The sequence below is a fragment of the Vombatus ursinus genome, unplaced genomic scaffold (assembly GCF_900497805.2).
Source record: "Vombatus ursinus unplaced genomic scaffold, bare-nosed wombat genome assembly UNPS02014798.1, whole genome shotgun sequence".
NCBI classification, from domain to species: Eukaryota; Metazoa; Chordata; class Mammalia; order Diprotodontia; family Vombatidae; genus Vombatus; species Vombatus ursinus.
This window is the reverse complement of record NW_020954576.1, coordinates 70,374,304-70,393,045: the sequence shown is the minus strand read 5'-3', so window position 1 is coordinate 70,393,045 and position 18,742 is coordinate 70,374,304. Positions and strand designations below refer to the sequence as shown.

General features: G+C 36.6%; 1 protein-coding gene across 1 annotated transcript in view; it reads right to left on the bottom strand.

The window, feature by feature from the left end:
* The window catches only part of LOC114050023 (formin-2-like), a 473,042-nt gene that overhangs the window by 407,655 nt on the left and 46,645 nt on the right, over positions 1-18,742 (bottom strand). The window contains exon 2 of the mRNA XM_027871548.1: positions 3,925-4,091. Within this exon, the coding sequence (XP_027727349.1) occupies positions 3,925-4,091 (167 nt within the window). The remainder of the gene's footprint in view (positions 1-3,924; positions 4,092-18,742) is intronic.

Sequence of the window (18,742 nt, the reverse complement as noted above, 5' to 3'; positions counted from 1 at the left end):
CTTTAGTTACTGAATTATTTTATGGGTAATAAATTTAGTGGCTTCCAGAATATGGACATAGTTTCATTTAGCTGAAAGGGCACTTTTTTCTACGTATCACAGACATTAAATTATTTTTTTCCTCCTCCTGAAATGAGTTGTGATCAATCAAGAAGCATTTATTAGGTCCCAACTAAGTCCTAGCAAGAGTTCTTAGCAATTTATTCTTTTACAATTTTGAAAATTAAAAAAAGGTTTTCATTGATAGAGAAGAAAGGGACACTTCTCATGTTTCCACTTACAGATCATAAACAGAAATGGAAGTCTCTGTGATTTTTGTCAACATGAGTATTTGAAATAAAAGACTCATTCTAGTGAATAAACTGTGCATCTAAGCTATGCCAAATGACCACAACTCAGAAATCATAAGGCAAATGTTTGGCTTTTCCAAATATTTGCATTAAATATCTTTGAGAAGATTTAGGAGAAGCAAAAGGAAAAGAAATTAACATTGCTATGGAAGAACACCAAGGAAAAGGAAGAGCTGCAGCCATTTTTTTTTAATCCTGTCAGTGACCGACCCTCTTAGATGTGTATGCAGAGTCTGACGTCCTCCCAACAGCTATTTGGTAACACGGATGAAACTTTTTCTTTCATTGACAACAGATATATTCAATACTAGTCCCCTTTGAACACCTCAGACCCCTTAAATTTCTAGTGATCCTAATATTTCTTTGAACAAAGTACAAACTTCTTTGAGTGACCCATCTTTTGATTACTAACAGTCAAAGTTCTACAAAGGCTTATTAAAGCTTTGCTTTTCATATGATAAAATGCTCTAAATCACTATTGATTAGAGAAATACAAATCAAAACAACTCTGAGGTACCACATCACACCTATCAGATTGGCCAAGGTGACAAAACAAGAAAATGATAAATGTTGGAGAAGATGTGGGAAAATTGGAACACTAATGCATTGCTGGTGGAGTTGTGAAATGATCCAACCATTTTGGAGAGCAATTTGGAACTATGCCCAAAGGGCTATAAAAATGTGCATACCCTTTGACACAACAATAGCACTTCTAGGGCTGTATCCCAAAGAGATCATACAAATGAGAAAAGGACCAACATGTACAAAAATATTCATAGCAGCTCTTTTTGTGGTAGCAAAGAATTGGAAATTGAGAGGATGCCCATCAATTGTGGAATGACTGAGCAAGTTGTGGTGTATGAATATAATGGAATACTATTGTGCAATAAGAAATGATGAACAGGTTGTCTTCAGAAAAACCTGGAAAGACTTGTATGGTCTGATGCTGAGTGAAGTGAGCAGAACCAAGAGAACGTTGTACACAATAACAGCCACATTGTATGATGACTAATATAGATAAACTCAACCCTTCCCAGCAAAACAAGGATCTAAGACATCTCCAAAGGCCTTGTGATGGAAAATGCTATCCACATCCAAAGAAAGAACTATGGAATTTGAATGCAGATCGAAGCATACTATTTGCTATTTTTTTTCCTCTTCTGTTGAGTTCTGTTTCTTCTTTCTGGATGTTCCTCCTATTGGTTCTAATTCTTACTTACAACATCACTAATGTGAAAATATGTTTAATAGGAATGTATTTGTATAACCCATATCAGATTGTGTGCCATATTGGGGAAGGTGGTAGGGAGGAAGAGGGAAAAAAATTTTAAACTCAAAAGCATATGGAAGTGATTATTGATAAATCAAAATAAATTAATAAAAACTATTTTAAAAAAGCTTTCCTTTCTTTCTTTCTTTTGTTAACTTCTCTCCTGACTTGCTTTTTTTTTCTCATTTTCAATTTTTTTTCTCACTTGAGATATTTTTGTTTGTTTTTCAGGAGAAGGGTAGGAAAAAGCAGGGTTTTTTTTCCTAAAAAACTGGAGAAAAATGGGAAACTGATTCCCTCCTTGAAAAAAAATTCCTCCCTAAGTTGCTGGAATGACAGGTTTTGGTTTTTTTTTGGGGGGAGGGCTGGCAGAACTGTACTCTAACATCATCAACAGAGTAAAAGAAACTAGTCTTCCCAAATATATGCTTCAAGTATCTGTAATTTCATCAGTGTGGGTATTGCAATGCAGATTGCAACCCCTCCATAACTTAGTAGAGGAGAATTGCTATACCTGAAAAGTTCATCACACTATGACCAACAAGGTGATAAGTCCTCTTCCAAATGAGCAAAGCTGGCCCAAAGGCAGATATATAATCCCTCACTGAATCAGGATATGGCTGGATGGGAGGCAGCATTGAGGGGTAGGGGAGGGAGGCTGTCTCCTCCAGCAAATAAATAAAAAGAAGAAATAGAAGTGAGAGAGACAGTTACTCTGATCTGGTTACCTCCTCTTTCCCACCCCCCCCCCCCCCCCCCCCCCCCCCGTTCCTTCATGTGATTTGCTTCTGAGCTTCATGGTAAAGAGTATAAATTGCCTTGGGAACAGAGACAAGCTAAGGCAGATGCTGAACACGGGCTATAAACAACAGATTTCTGCATTTCTGTTTATCAGAGGTCTCTCCTGACTTGCCAAGATCCAATTTCTTTTAGTGATTGGCTTTAAAAGCTTCAAAACTCGAAGGGAGAGGAAATAAACACTGTCTTCACCCTGCTTATTATGCTCCTCAAGTTCCGTCTCTATGATGACTCACACCTCTGTCAGAGGAGACAGAGGGGAAAGGCTCAGATTTATCCAATTGCTCCTATAGGCGAGAGGAACTATTTTTATGGTGCTGAACAAACCCAGCCAGCAATGGTCAGCTGACATGTCCCTGTACAAAAAGAACACTCAGAAGCTTTGAAGAGAGACAAAAGAATAGCCTCGAGAAGAAGGCTTCACAAGTTACTGAACATCCCGGGGAAACTTCTCTCAGAAGGAAAGCAGCCAGAAGGTGACAAAATAGCCTGTTTAGCCGCTGACCCATTTTAGTGCAAGTTCTGAACAGAAATTGAGCGAGAACAAGGATTTCTGTGGCCCACAGAAGGAAAGGAAAAAAAGAAACAAAACATTTCCTCTTATTCCATAACACTTCTCCCTGCAAGCACTATACATTTCTTCCTAAAACTCCTTACTACTAACAAAGAGCATACCTACCTTTAAGAGTCAGTGCCAGGGTTAGCTGGCGAAACAGTCTTGGAACTGAATATGAAATTAATGTCATGATTTTGTCCTTTTTAGCACTGAGCTCTATCCAGCTGAGTTGATTATCCACTAAGCCATTTCTGACAGGATTTCTTATACGTTTATTCTCAAATGTGATCCCATTGAAGCCAGTACGTCACACAAATAACATACCTCTGAGAAAGATGAGTGATATCTTTTTTCTTTAAAACAATCCAGTTGTGCTGATGTTCTTAATAATGATGACTATGACTTTTGAATTGCTTTCCTGGGGCATTAACTTTCTTGATTATCAGCAGGTAGGGAATAAACAATGAAGCTCTTCGTGTGATTATTTAAATACATAAATGAGTTACAAAATGTATCGATGTAGTATCCAAGGGTTCATGGAAACCCAGGCTCAGTGGGAACAAGTCTCACCCTGTGGAATAGCATCAGCTGAATCATAGGAAGGATATTATTTGCTAATATGCAGCTGGAAGAATGTATATCTAAGTCCTGCAAAGCCAAGAAAGCTGACTTATCTGGTCAATACACTCATCAGTGACTGAGATGCAGGCTAGAAAATGATCAGCTAAGCAAAGGAAGTTTGACAGATTAAAAAGCAACCATAAAGGGGAAAAATGTGAAAACCTGGAACATACTTAGTTCATTTCAGAAACCCTACTGAGAGACACTGGGGAAGGGCAGCATGTATGATTTTCTGTTTCAGAGTATATAGGGTGATTAGAGAGTATTACAGATCAAAGATACCATTTCTGCCGCCTGGAATACAAGCACGGATAAATTCCATGACTTACATCAAATGGAGCTGAGCTTTGCTGGGCACTCTGGTTACACTGCTCCCTGAAGCAGTCGCTGAAAGGAAGTAGAAGACCCATCGCAATAATCCGAGAACAAAATTTCTCTGCTTCTTCTGGTGGTGCGTTCTCTTGCTGGCTAAACAGCTTTTCCAACAGAGTGCGCCCTGTCAAGATTATGAAATATAGTAATTAGGAGAGGGCTTGCTGATCACTTTGTTCAGAATATCCCCAATGGAGATTACCAAGGGTAATCACCAGGAGCAACAAGGTTTCTAAGACTACCCTATAAGGTGGCAGACAATAACTGGACTGAAAAGGAAGCTCTCAAACTCCTTAATAATTTTGTGGCCTGGAGAATGAGTGGCCACAAGGTTTGCCCAATAGAATTAGTCACTTCTACTAGAAGAGGCTGAACCGGAAAAGTTATGGACCTAGATCCTTCCTTCAAAGAGAGTACGTGGAAGGAATGGAGGGAGGGAGTCAGGGGTAAAGAGGAAAGGAAGGAAAGATTGAGGATTGATAATAGGGTTTTGCTTATTTCCTTTGGAAAAATCCAAAGAAAGGTACTCACAACAGAGAGGTACATTAGGAAGACCCCTGATCTTCTGTGATTCAGGAGATTTAGGTATTTAGCCTCAATGTGGTAAACTCTGCCACTAAAAAAAATGAAGCGGAATTGGCACCTTTTTCTTTTTATGGGGATGTGAATATAAATGTAAAACCATCACTACTCCTTCAATGAATCAATCATAGATTCATAGATTTAGAACTGGAAGGGACCTAAAGGGTCGTTTAGTCCAACGCTTTCATTTGACAGAAGAGGAAACTCAAGCTCAGAGACATTAAGTGAGTTGTCTCAGGTAGTAAATTGCAGAGCCACAATTCAATCCAACCCCTCTAATTCCAAATCCAGCTCTGTTCCCCACTCTACCATACTCTGAGCTCTCAATCAGTTTTGGAGGAAAAAAAAAAGGAAACTTTTTTTTTAGAAAACTCATCTAGGCTTACTGATCCTGGGTAGAATAGGTTATACAGGAGATTGTGTTAATTGTGTAAGAATTGTGCATGTATTATGGAATCCCTGAGCCCATTAAAAAATAGTTAGAAAGCTAAGGTCACAACCTATTTACTATGAAGAGACCATAAATGATGGAAAATAAAGAAGTAAATAGATCAGGCCAACTGTCATAGAAAATTATCCAGAGTTGTTGAAGAGTGGGAAGAAAAAGTTTCAGGAAGATATATAGAGAGAAATGTTTAGGGTTCTCTGTGAGAAATTGGGTGCAATTTACACTGTTAAATTAATTTTCATTAACATTGATTACATACCCACAAAATATATTTACTAAATACTGAACACTCTTAATAGTTGGCTAACTTCACTTTTCTACAGCACTTTCTCTTACACATTCTTCACATTGATAACTGTTACTCCTCTATTCACAAAATTGTATGGTTCCCTAATGCTAAGTGAAGTGTAATGTCCTTATTATCTTGTCATTCAAGCCATCACCAATCTCCCTTTCTAGACTTTTATTACACTGCTTCCCTTCCCATGCTATATATTCCAGCCAGACTTAACTACAAATAATTCACTTCCATTCTCGTTCTCTTCTGTGTTTCTTTATTTTTTTTTTTGCTTTTTCTTATTTTACTTTTTAATTTTTATTTTCAGTTCCAAATTTTTTCTTTCCCTCCTTCCCTCCTCCATCCATTGAGAAAGCAAAAAATGCAATATCCATTATACATATGAAGTCATGAAAAACATTTCCACATTAGATACATTATGGGGGCGGGAAAAGCAAGAACAATAAATAAAGAAAAAGACGTTTCAATCTTCACTCAGTGATTAGTTCTTTTTCTAGAAGTAGACAGCATTTGTTTTATCATGAGTCTTTTAGAACTATCATAGATCATTGTCTTGATCAGAGTAGCTAAGTCTTTCATTGTCATCATTAAAATATTGTTGTTCTTGTGTACAAAGTTCTAGTTCTTCTCATTTCACTTTGCATCAGTTCATCTAAGTCTTCCCAAGTTTTTCTGAAACAATCCCCTTCATCACACTAACAACACAAAAGTATTTCATCACAATTATGTACCACAATTTGTTCAGTCATTCCCCACTTGATGAGTACACCTTCAGTTTCCACCACAAAAAGAGCTACTATAAATATTTTTGTACATATGATCACCATCACCACCACCTTTTTAATCTTTTGGGGCTATAGAGACCTAGTAATGGTATTTCTGGGTCATAGATTTAGAGCCCTTTGGGCATAGTCCCAAATTGTTCTCACGAGTGACAGGACCAGTTCACAGCTCTACCAACAACACATTAGTGTATCTATTTTTAAACATTCTCTCCAGCATTTGTCATTTTTCCTTTTCTATCACATTAGCCAATCCAATGGGTGTGAGGTGTTACATTAGAGTTATTCTAATTCACATTTCTTTAATCAATAGTGATCTAGAGCATTTTTTATGTGACTATTGATAGCTTGGATTTCTTCTTTTGAAAATTGCCTTTTTATAGCCTTTGACCATTTATCAATGGAGAAAGGATCTTATTTTTATATATATATGAATTTGTCTCAGTTCCCTTTATATTTTAGAAATAAAACTCTTCTCAAGAAAAACGATGTAAAAAATCCCCTAGTTTCCTACTTTCCTTCTATTATTGGCTCCATTCATTTTATTCGTGCAAAATCTTTTTAATTTAATGTAATCAAATTATCCACTGTGCCTCATATGATCATCTCTGTCTCTTGTTTGGTCATAAACTCATCCATTATCCATAGATCTAGCAGGTTACTTTTTCCATGGTCCCCTAATTTGCTTAAGATATCACCCTTTATGCCAAAATCATGTACCCAATTTGAGATTAGCTGGGCATATGGTGTGAAATGTTCATTTATGCCTACTTTCTGTCAGATTGCTTTCTAGTTTTCCTAGCAGATTTTGCCAAATAATAAGTTCTTACCCTAATATCTAGGGCCTTTGAGTTTATCAAACACTAGGTTATTGCGGTAATTTATTTCCATATATTGTACACCTAATCCATTCCCTGGATCAACCACCCTATTCTGTGTCCAGTACCAGGTGATTTTACTGATGACCACTTTGTAGTATAGCTTAAGATCTGGTACTACTAGACTGCCTTCCTTCCTTTTTTTTTTTTTTGATTCCCCTTAATATTCTTGATCTTTTGTTCCTTCAGATGAATTTTGTCATTATTTTTTTTCTAGTTCCTGAAAATAATTCTTTGGTAGCTTGATTCATATGGCACCAAATAAGTAAATCAATTTAGGTAGTATGGTCATTTTTATCATATTGGCTCTGCTCATCCATGAGCATTAAATATTTCTCCAATTGTTTAGATCAGTCTTTACTGGTGTGAAGAATATTTTATAATTGTGTTCATACAATTCCTGTGTGAGTTTTGGCAAGTAGACTCCCAAGTATTTTATACTGTCTGTCAGTATTTTAAAGGGAATTTCTCTTTCTATCTTTTCTGCTAGACTTTGTTGGTAATATATAGAAATGCTGATGATATGTGTGGGTTCATTTTATATCTTGCAACTTTGCCAAAGTTTTAACTAGTTTTTTAGTTGATTCTCTAGGGCTCTCTAAGTATATCATCATATCATCTGCAAAAAGTGATAATTTTGTTTCTTATTTGCCTATTCTTACTCCTTCAATTTATTTTTCTTGTCTTATTGCTAATAGGTAGCATTTTTAGTACTATCTTGTATAGTAATGGTGATAAAGGATACCCTCTGTTCATCCTTGATTGAATTGGAAAGGCTTGTAGTTTAGTTCTAATTTATCCTTAGAGATAACACTTGTTCTTAGTTTTTGATAGATACTATTTATGATTTTAAGAAAAATTCCATTTATTTCTATGCTTTGTAGTGTTTTAGTAACAATGGGCATTATATTTTGTCAAAAGGTTTTTCAACATCTATTGATATAATGATATTATTTTTATTGTTTTTATAATTGATATGATCAGTTGTGCCTATAAGTTTCCTAATATTGAACTAGCCCTGAATTTTTGGGAAAAATCCAACCTGGTTATAATGTATGAGCTTTGTGATATACTGCTGTAATCTACTTGCTAGTATTTTATTAAAAACCCTCAAAGTGTTTCTACTCACATCCTTTCCTACGTCTGGAATGCACTCCATGTCTAACTACTAAAATTCCCCCCTTCCTACAAGACAATGAGAGGTGGTAGATGCAAAGATTTTCTTCACACTTGTTGCGTTGACTTTATTTATCCAAAATCTTTTTAATTTCATGCAATTGAAATTATTTCATCTTTTATTATTATTGCCTTTATTTCTTGCTTGGTTAAGAATGTTCCTTCATAGCATAGCTATGGAAGGTATCCAATCTCATTTTTTTAAAATTACCTTTTATGGTGTGATATTTTATTCTGGTCATATAAATATTTTGAGTTTATTGCAGTATATGGTATATGACAGTGATGTTAAACCCAAGTAGAAATGAGGTCCACTAATCTCTACATAAAGATTCCTGCAGGCCACATATTTACTTAGTTTTAAAATGGTTATTACCTATGTTTTATTATATTTTCATCTATTTTGTTAAATGTTTCCCAATTACATTTTAATCTGACTTGGACTAAACTTACATGTGTTTCCAAACCAAATGTTTAATACCTTTGGTGTCAAATGTTGGTTCAAACTTATAGATGTAAAATATTGAATATAAGATTGGGTTGATGGTTTAGCTGTTTTGTGATTAGTTCCTTTTTATCCTCTTTTAAAAAAGAATAATTCAGTGCATATGGATATATTTGAAAATTACATAAAACTAAAAGATATTGAGACAGTAAAATTTTCTTGAACAAAAATAGATATTATGCCAGACTAATCATATTTCCTTTTTTGATAGAGTTCTTAAACAGGTAGATCAGGAGAATTATATAGATATTATGTATCTAAATTTTAGCAAAATATTTAATAAAGTCTCTGTATTTGTGGAAGAGATACATAGACATGGGATAGATGACAGTACAATTAGATAGATTCAGACTACTTTAATAGCCAGACCAATAGCAATGATTACTGGTATTATAACAATTCAGATGGAAGTCTCTGGTGGAACATCCCAGAGATCTGTTATTTGCCCTGTTGTGGTTAGCTTTATATATATATATACACACACACACACACATACACACACATATATACATATATTTATATATATATATATGTATATATATAAAATCATAGATCTAGAGTTGAAAGGACCTCAGAGGCTATCTACTCTAAACCCTTAATTTTAAGATTTTTTTTTAAGGCAGTTGGGGTTAAGTGACTTGCCCAGGGTCACACAGCTAATAAGTGTCAAGTGTTTGGTCTGAGCCCAAATTTGAACTCAGGTCCTCCTGACTTCAGGGCCGGTGATCTATCTACTGCGCCACCTAGCTGCCCTTTTTTTTAAGATATGTTTTTTTTTTTATTTTTTTTTAAACCCTTCATTTTAAAGATCAGGAAACTGAAACCAAAGGAAGTTAGGTGACTTGCCCAAGGTAATACTGGTAGTAAGTATTAAGGGTTTAAATAAAGGCATAAATGGCATGCTTATAAAATGTGTAGAAACAATGTTGGAAGTGACAACTAGCACAATGGATGGCAGGAAGGATTCAGAGAGATGTTCACACTGAGCTGAATCAAATATAAAGTTTTGTATTTGGTTTCAAAAACTTTTGAGCATGCCCAGTTTGCCTAGTGTGGAGCTTGATGCACCCCTTATTGCATGGTTGGAGGTAGTCTCCTTTTATTGGTCAATTTTGTCTTTAAAACTGTTGAGAGTGAATCTGTAGCTCTTTTTTCTGCCATTTTTGGGCTACACTCTGGGAATACTATCTGCTGTGCCCAGCATGAATTCTACTTCCCTTGCTTACCTGTCTTTTTCTCTGGCTCTGAGAAATAGGACAGGGAAGTGTTTGTTTCTCTCCTATGTTGTTTGCCCTTAATTTCAGGTGCTGGAGAAGATCCCTATGGACCTGTTCTTTTGAGTCATGGCAACTGTAGATCTAGTATTGTAGTCAAAGTCTTGTACCCAATAAAGCCCATCATAGCTGAGACTTGAGCCAGAGAGTGGGTTTTGGGCTTGAAACTAGACAGTGCCCTATAGGAATAGATCACTTCTATAGGAATTGAGCTAAGTTATTAACCCACACCTTTCTCCCTCTCTAGAGAATGAGGTGGTAGTAGTTGGGGGGTGAATGAGACTTATGCCTTCTGTATGTTGGGAGTAATAAGTTTATACATTTTTTTATTATGTCTTTGAGTAAATAGTCATTTTTAAAAGCTCCACAGTGTTACACGTACAAGTACAAGGTGGGGAAAACATGACAAGAGGGCAATTTATTTGAAAAAGATATTGATATGGCAACCTTTAGAGGTATAACATCTCAGAATGAGGAGGTGATGGTGCTGCTCGGATTGGTCAGACTACATCTGAAACATTGCATTCTGTCTGGTAACCACATTTTGGGAAGGTCAAAGAACAGTTGGAAAATATCCACAAAAGGGTTGTCAGGATGTTTAAAGAGCTTAAGATCATGCCACATGATCTGATGGTCAACTGAAGGAATTGAGGATGTTCAGTATGTAGCAAAGATGACTTTCAGGGGACATGACAACTGTCTTCAAGGATTTGAAGGGCATTTGAAAGTGGGATTGGGCTTCTGTAGTTTATTTCCATTTGACACAACTAGGAGCAATGGGTATTATTTGCAGAGGCCAATTTAGACTTGATAGAAGAATATCAAAGTTGGCCTCAGTAACTGAGTCTGTTTTCTGAAGACCAAGTTAGCTAACTATGTGATCTCATTTTACCCCAGATAGCTATCACTGAAACTAAGTTGTATAACTTTCTTCAATTTCTACTTTACTACTTGCTTTAATAGGTGTTTGTTCACTATCCATGACTGTTTTTTTGTGGAATAACTACTCAGTTTGGAGAGGAGCTAAAATGACCCCCCTGGCCCCGGTGGTACTGTCACACATACTAGAAACCAGGGAAAGTGGCTTTTATTCCAAATCCCTAAAAGAGCATCATATATCCTTGTACTGAAAATATCTGACATAACAAACAGGTATCATTCTATCTTAATACCTACTAAGTTGTTAAGACTTTATGGTTAAAATCTTAAAGAAACGAGAGATAAGGAGTGTTTGCTGGGCATGGCTATTTTCTACTCTCCACAAATCATAGTTTCCCCTGAGATGCCAGGTGGGGGTGGAATACATCTAGCTATCTAAATAGACCCCTTCATCATTTGCTGCCTTGGGTCCCTTGTGGTCCAGTTAAACGTTCTCTATAATTAAATACCAGGTCTAGTTTTTATTTCAGTTCCCTATTGGTACTCTCAATGTGAGATCCGTGAAACATGACTAAAGAGTAGACATATTACTGGAGGAGCTGAATCACATCAATTTTGAAGTTCTGACTATAAATAAAACCAGAATGAAGAAAGAAGTTGCAGCTCTAGAGGAAGGAAGGATGCTCTAAAGGAAGAATGGTTCATATAGAGTCTATGGAGAGTTTAAGAAAGAATTCATAGAGTGGTTTTCATTGTATACCCAGAGGCAACAAGAAAAAATGGGATAATTTGTCATCATGTTTTATCATGTCTTAGAATACAAATGACAAGTATTTGTGAAAAGACTACCGTGGAAATTATTGTAGCTTATGCACTAACATTGACAACTTTTGATTTTACATCACCTTATTTTCCAAATACATGTGCCCCCGTTCTACAGCGACATCCCTTGTAACACAATAAAAGAAATGGAAAAGGCAGTTTAGCAAAACTGATCATTATTTCACCCAATTTGACAGCACATACAATGCCCCATACCCAGAGTGCCTACCTCTACAAGAACAGGAGTGACATGGATTTTCTCCTTAAAAAACAAACATGATCATTAAAACTGCACAGATTCAATTTCTTTTTTGCTGCTGTTCTTTCTACTTGTATTATCATTATTTTCTGGTTCTGCTTTCTTCACTCTGCACCAGCTCAGTTCATCTAAGTCTTTTCATGTATTTCTATAGTTTTCATTTTAATCATTTCTTTCAAAGCATTCATATTCCAGTTCATTAATTTTTCACAAATTGTCTACCTATGCTGTATCAACAGATACCTACTGTTGTCAGTTCTTTGCTACTACAGAAGGACTCCTATAAATATTTTTGTACATATGGAGCCTTTCTTTCTGTTTTCAATCTACTTACGGTATATATAACTGGGAGTGGGATCTCTAAGTCAAAGGTTATGGATAATTTAGTCACTTTCTTAGTACAATTCCAAATTACTTTCTAGAATTATTGGACCAATTGGACATGTCCTCACTAAAAGTGTACTGGCGTGTCTTTCTTCTACTAATTACTAAGGCCCATCTAATATTATCTATTCCCGTATTTTGTCATCTTTAACAATTTGTTGAGTGTAAGTAAAAATCTTAGGGGTTTCTTTCATTTACTTATTTGTTTTTCATTTTGTAGAGGCATATTTCAATTCTACATAAGGAAAATAATAATAATACCTATCCTATCAAAACTATTCAAAAGCAGAGTGGGCTCCATTGGTAAATGAGATATTGAATACTAGAGGCCCTTAAGTAGATGGTTGATTGCTTATTAGGGATGTTGTAGCTAAGGCCTCTGCTCAGGTATGGATTAGAACCAGACAGTATTCTAATTCACATTCCACAATTCTTTCCCTTTCAAGTCTGATTTCCCTATATTTCAACCAAACAGGTTAGGCTGTTCTCCCAACAAGCACCTATATTTTCCATTCTCCATGCCTTTGTTGGCATAGTTCCCATAGCTATGAATACTTTATTCCATCCTTTAGCAACTACTGTTTGATGTCTATACAACCTTTTAAAAAAGCCTATAGCAAATTCTGTCTCCTCCATGAGGTAATCTTTCACTACTATGAACTCTATAGGATACCTTTTATTATAGTTGTGCATGTCTCTCCATGCCCCCATTAGACTAAAAAATTTATGGGCACAGGAATTACATCTTATTTTTCTTTGTATCACTTACAGGTGGTACAAAAACCTACTTGTGCGTTATCCATTGTAGTTGTTCAATAAAATGATGAATGAATATATGAATCTGTTCTCTCTATTTAGTGACAATGAGGCAATAATTATAAGACATGAGGAAGTTGTCTAACACTATAAGGTACTAATAGGATCCAGATGCTAAGGCTCTTTGAGTTCCTTTGGCTGTAGTACCTCCTGGATATCATCAGAGAAATTTATGCCCAGAAAAGAAGGTTGGCTAGTCATGTTGTCAGAGAGGGTGATAGCAGATGGACTACTGGCATCCTTCGTTGATATCCATATGATATCATGAGATGGAAGAAGGATCCCCTAGCTGATGATTTACTGGAAGACGAAGGATTAGAAGGCAGCATTGGGTTACAATTTACATTTGTTTTTGGTAGAGCCATACCTGTTCCTTGTACTACCCCTGGAGGTACAGAAAACAAGGACCTTAGGATGCTTCCAGACTAGATGGAAGTGAGCCAGAAGGCTTGGCATTTAATAGCTTTGTTTTTACTAAGTATTCTTGCCAATTAAGTGCTAAATTCAGTTCTATCTGTTTCTATGCTAATACTATCAGCACTCTCTAAATTTGGTTGACCTAAGGCAAAGCTCCAGTATTCTTATATATTGCTCTGGATGAAAAGAATGGTTGTATCCATGAGATCTCAAATATATTGCAATATATAGAAGTCTTCCTTAACCCTATCAAACTGGATTGTAAAAACTACTGTTTTATTGCTCCTGTTAGAGGGACCATTTTTGGTCTCAGCAGAATCTTTCAAATCCTCAAGACCAGATATCATAACTCCAGAATCTAGGTCAAAGGTGGGGAACCTGCAGCCTTGAGGCCACATGTGGCCTTCTAGATCCTGAAGTACAACCTTTTGACTGAATCCAAATTTTACAGAACAAAACCTTTATAGCCCAAGGTGCTACAAAACTGTGCATACCCAGCAATACCATTACTAGGTCTGTATCCCAAAGAGATCATAAAAAAGGGAAAAGGACCTCCATTTACAAAAATATTTATAGCAGTTCTTTTTGTGGTGGCAAAGAATTGGAAACTGAGGGGATGCCCATCAGTTGGGGATTGGCCAAACAAGTTGTGGTATATGAATGTACTAGAATATTATTGTTCTATAAGAAATGATGAGCAGGCAGATTTCAGAAAAACCTGGAAAGACTTACATGAACTAATGCTGAGTGAAGTGTGCAGAACCAGGAGAACACTGTACGCAGTAACAACACTGTACAATGACCAACTCTGATAGATTTAGCTCTTCTCAAGCTAATACAATGATCTAAGGAATACAACAATCTAAGACAATTCCAAAAGACTCGAGATGGAATATGCTATCCACATCCAGAGAAAGAACTATGGGGGCAACAAACAAAAACCAAAAAACAAAAAAACAAAACTATGGCATCTGAATGCAGATTAAAGCACACTATTTTCTCTTTATTTTTCTTTTTCATGGTTTTCTCTTTTTGTTCTGATTCTTCTTTCATAACATGACCAATGAGGAAATATGCTTAATATGATTGTACATGTACAGCCTATATCAGATTGCATGCCATCTTGGGAGGGGGGAGAAGAGGGAGGGAGAAAAAAATCTGGAACTCAAAATCTTACAAAAGTGAATGTTGAAAACTAAAATAAGTAAGCAAATAAATAAATAAATAAATGAAAACCCAGAATGGCATTTGTTTTAAAATATGTTGTGTATATAAGTACGTGTCATCTACCCCAAAAGAATGTACCCTCCTAGAGGGCAGAGACTGTTCTGTTTTTGTCTCTAAATATCCCACACCTTGCAGAGTGCCTGGCTTAAAGTTGGTGCTTAATAATTATTGATTGATGACTGAATGAACAGATGGATTATGACTCAATTGGTTCAATGTCATTGAAATAATTTTATACAAAAAAGCTATGTCATTCACTACTCTTATCCAGCACTAAATAACTTTATCAAAAGCAAAATCTTGTGGCTTTGACCTTTATCTTTTCTCTCTGTGTGTACTCTCTCCCTTGGAGATTTTACTTACTCTTTTGAGTTCAACATAGAGGTGATACTTGGCTCTGAAAGTGTAGATGAAACTCCAAAGACAGTGTAAAGAATGAAGAAAAGCAAGTTGTTTTTTTTTTTCTTCCTATACAGCTGTTTAGGGAATCATCAGCTCAGAAGTGATAATTGATTCTGCTCAAATCAACTATCCATATAGTCAAACATGACTGCCTTGTATACTTGTGTATCTTAATTACTATTTCTACAATCCTTCCAATGTGAATTCTGTAAATTCCAGGAGTGTCAGATTGTTCAACTTGTTTAGTAACACCCCACAGCACTCCACGTAAAATGGGAACTAAAGGAATGCTGATAACAAAGTGATCCTAGGTTTCTATGTATCAGCCTTCACCCCTGTATGAAAGTATCACCCCCACAGATTTGCTTTTCTAAGAAGTCATTGGTTGGCATATGTACAGTTAACTGTGATCTACATATGAAAGGACGATGTGATTAATACATCTCCATGGAGAAATGATACATGCTAAATACTAATGTTCATAGATCATGCCCTTCCTCCCTGTATTGTACTGTATTTTACGTTCATTCTGAATATACTCAAATGGACATACTGTCTCACCAAACAGAATTCTTCAGAGTAAGGATTTTTTTTTCTTTTTCTTTTTGCATTTATATTCTCAATTGCTACACAATGCCTGACAAAAAGTAGGTGCTTAATAAGTGATTATCAAATGAGTGATTTAAATGAATTGATCAATATTGTCTTTTTCCCTTTTTCAGTCATTTTTCAGTCACGTCCAACTCTTTGTGTCCTCATTTGGGGTTTTCTTGGCAAAGATACTGGAGTGGTTTGCCATTTCCTTCTCCAGCTCATTTTACAGATGAGGAAACTGAGGCAAACAGAGTTAAGTGACTTGCCCAGGGTCACACAGCTAGTAAGTATCTGAGACCAGACTTGAACTCAGAGAGTTGAGTCTTCCTGACTCCAGGCCCAGAACCTCTATCCACTGTACCACCTACCTGCCCCTTTCCCCTTATGGGTATTCATTCATTAAGCAAATATTTATTATACAAATTATAAAGAATAAAAGCACCTAAAGAAGGTTGTATTCTTGTAGGGAGAGAAAATATATCCTGATAAATATGATTAGAATATTAACATTTTTATAACTAGGAAGCGCACAAAGTGTTCATAGTATTAAGTATAATAAAGCAAGAAGTTTTTACTGATTCCGCACAGTGCTAGTGTCTAAAGCCCCTTGTTTATCATACACACATACAGACGCACACACACACACACACACACACACACACACACGTATATATCTTGTTTGTACACAGTTCTCTGAATGATGTCTCCCCCATTAGAGTGTGAGCTCCTTGGGGGCAGAGCCTATTTCTAGAGCACAGTGCTTTGTAAGAGATTTAATATCAGAAAAAAAACCCAAAACTTCTCTCCTACCCGAAGTAACAACATGTTTTGATTCAAAATAAACAAAAAGGCCTAATAGGTTTATACCATACAATTTCTACCATGACTAAAACATACTAGGATCCCTGCCCTTTCCCTCAGTCACAAGAATATTATAAATTAAAGACTACAGACCTTAATTAATTAAATTCATAGCATTTTCTGAATATTACCAAGTCACATTGTACAAAAATGAGAGAGAGAGAGAGAGAGAGAGAAAGAGAGGTCTGAAAAGGTCAATGTCTTAAATTCACATAGATCAGTTATTCTGGGTAATGCCTATAATGAAAAACAAGGTATTTAAGGGGAATTAAGCTATTTTCCTTCTGACACATTGTAAATAAATAAGCATTAAAAAGATTATGAAGTCAATTGGGTAGGAGGGGAACATACCGCTATCCCTAGCAATGACCGAACAAAAACAGACACCATGCACTGAACTCATCTTTTTTGTTTAGGTTTTTCCATCTGCTCAAAACAAAGGTAGGCTTCTAATTCCAAAACCGCAGATCATAGAAATATATTTTGCCCTTATCCATCCCCCAAAAGTGTTTCCTTATCTTAAAAAGTTCATTTTTTAAGAGTTGAAAGAGTCTTTAAATAATATCTAGTTTCAATCTCTATTATACAAATGAGAAAACTGAGGATCAGAGAAATGAAATGACTTATACAAGGTCATATAGCTAGTAAGTGGTAGAGCTGGTCAAACCCCTCCAAGAAGAAATCCTTATTATAGCGTACTAGACAAGCGGTTGTTCCCCCTCTGCTTGAATATGTCTAAGGAGGGAACGCATTATATCATCAGGTACCCCTTTCACTTTTGGACATCTTTAATCGTTAGAATTTTTTTTTTCCTTACATCAAGTCTAAATTAGTCTCTCAGAAAATTCCATTTCTCTGGCTTCTACCATATGGTCCCAAGCAAAAGACGTAATCCCTCCTACACATGACACCTCTTTGAATGCTTGAAGATGGCTATCATGTCCCCTTGTGCCTTTAATTATCAAGGCTAAACCTGCTCAGTTCCTTTAAGCAATGCTCCTATGACATGGACTCAAGGCCTTTCACCATCTGGTTGCCCTCTCCTGGATATTTTCCATCTTATCAGTGTCCCTAATATATGATATCCACAAATGAATTCAGTAATCCAGTGAGGCAGAGTACAATAGGACTTTCACCTCCTTACTGCATGAAGTTGCACCCCTCTAAATGCTTTTGCCGACTCATACTGAACTTGCAATCCACCAAAGCTCTAAGATTTTTTTCAGAACAACTGTCTTCTATCCAAGCCTCCTCACCTTAGATTTGTGATGTTGACTGTTGTATAACCAAGCACAATTCATCCCTATTAAATCGCATTATGTTCATTTCATTCCAAAGCTATTTCAAAGGGGAGATTCTAGATGTTTCGGATCCTGACTTTGACATCATCGATGTGAGTTAACCTGCCTAGCTTTGAGTCATCTGAAAATCTGAACAACATAGAGTCTATGTATAAGCCACATTGTCACTTTAAAAAAAATTGTTGATATTTTCCCTTTCTTACATCTCCAGTTATCCCACACATTCTTCCTCCTACCTCTCCCAGAGAGCCAACCCACATGACTAAAAATATTTTTCTTAGAAAGAAAAAAAGTCAACACAACTGATCAATATATTGAAAAAGTCTGGAGGCAGAGCCAAGATGGTGGAGGGAAAGCAGTGACTTGCTTCAGCTCTCCCCCCAAACCCCTCCAAATACCTATAAAAAATGGCTCTAAACAAATTCTAAAGCAGCAGAACCCACAAAAAGACAGAGTGAAACAAATTTCCAGCCCAAGACAACCTGGATGGTTGATCAGAAAGGTATATTGCGCTGGGCTGGGAGAGGAGTGCAGTGCTGTGTGGGTGCACAGGCCGCAGCGACCCTGGAGCAGGCCTCAGAGGACTGAGTCACCAGCAGCTGTGGCAGTTTCCAGACTTCTCAACCCACGAATGCCAAAGACAACTTGGAAGGTCAGTGGGAAAAGTCTGTGACTGCGGTGAGAGAAGGAGTTAGGTCTCAGCCACCCCCCGGGGCCGCGACTGTTTCCTGAGTTTCTGGCCCACAGACTGAGGGGGAATCCAGTGGCTCATCAGAGGGGGATTGCAGGGATCTCTTTGCCAGTGCTGAGGCAGGAATCTCTTGCTTTACCGGTGCTTAGATCTGGGTCACAGTTCTGGGGGGGGGGGGG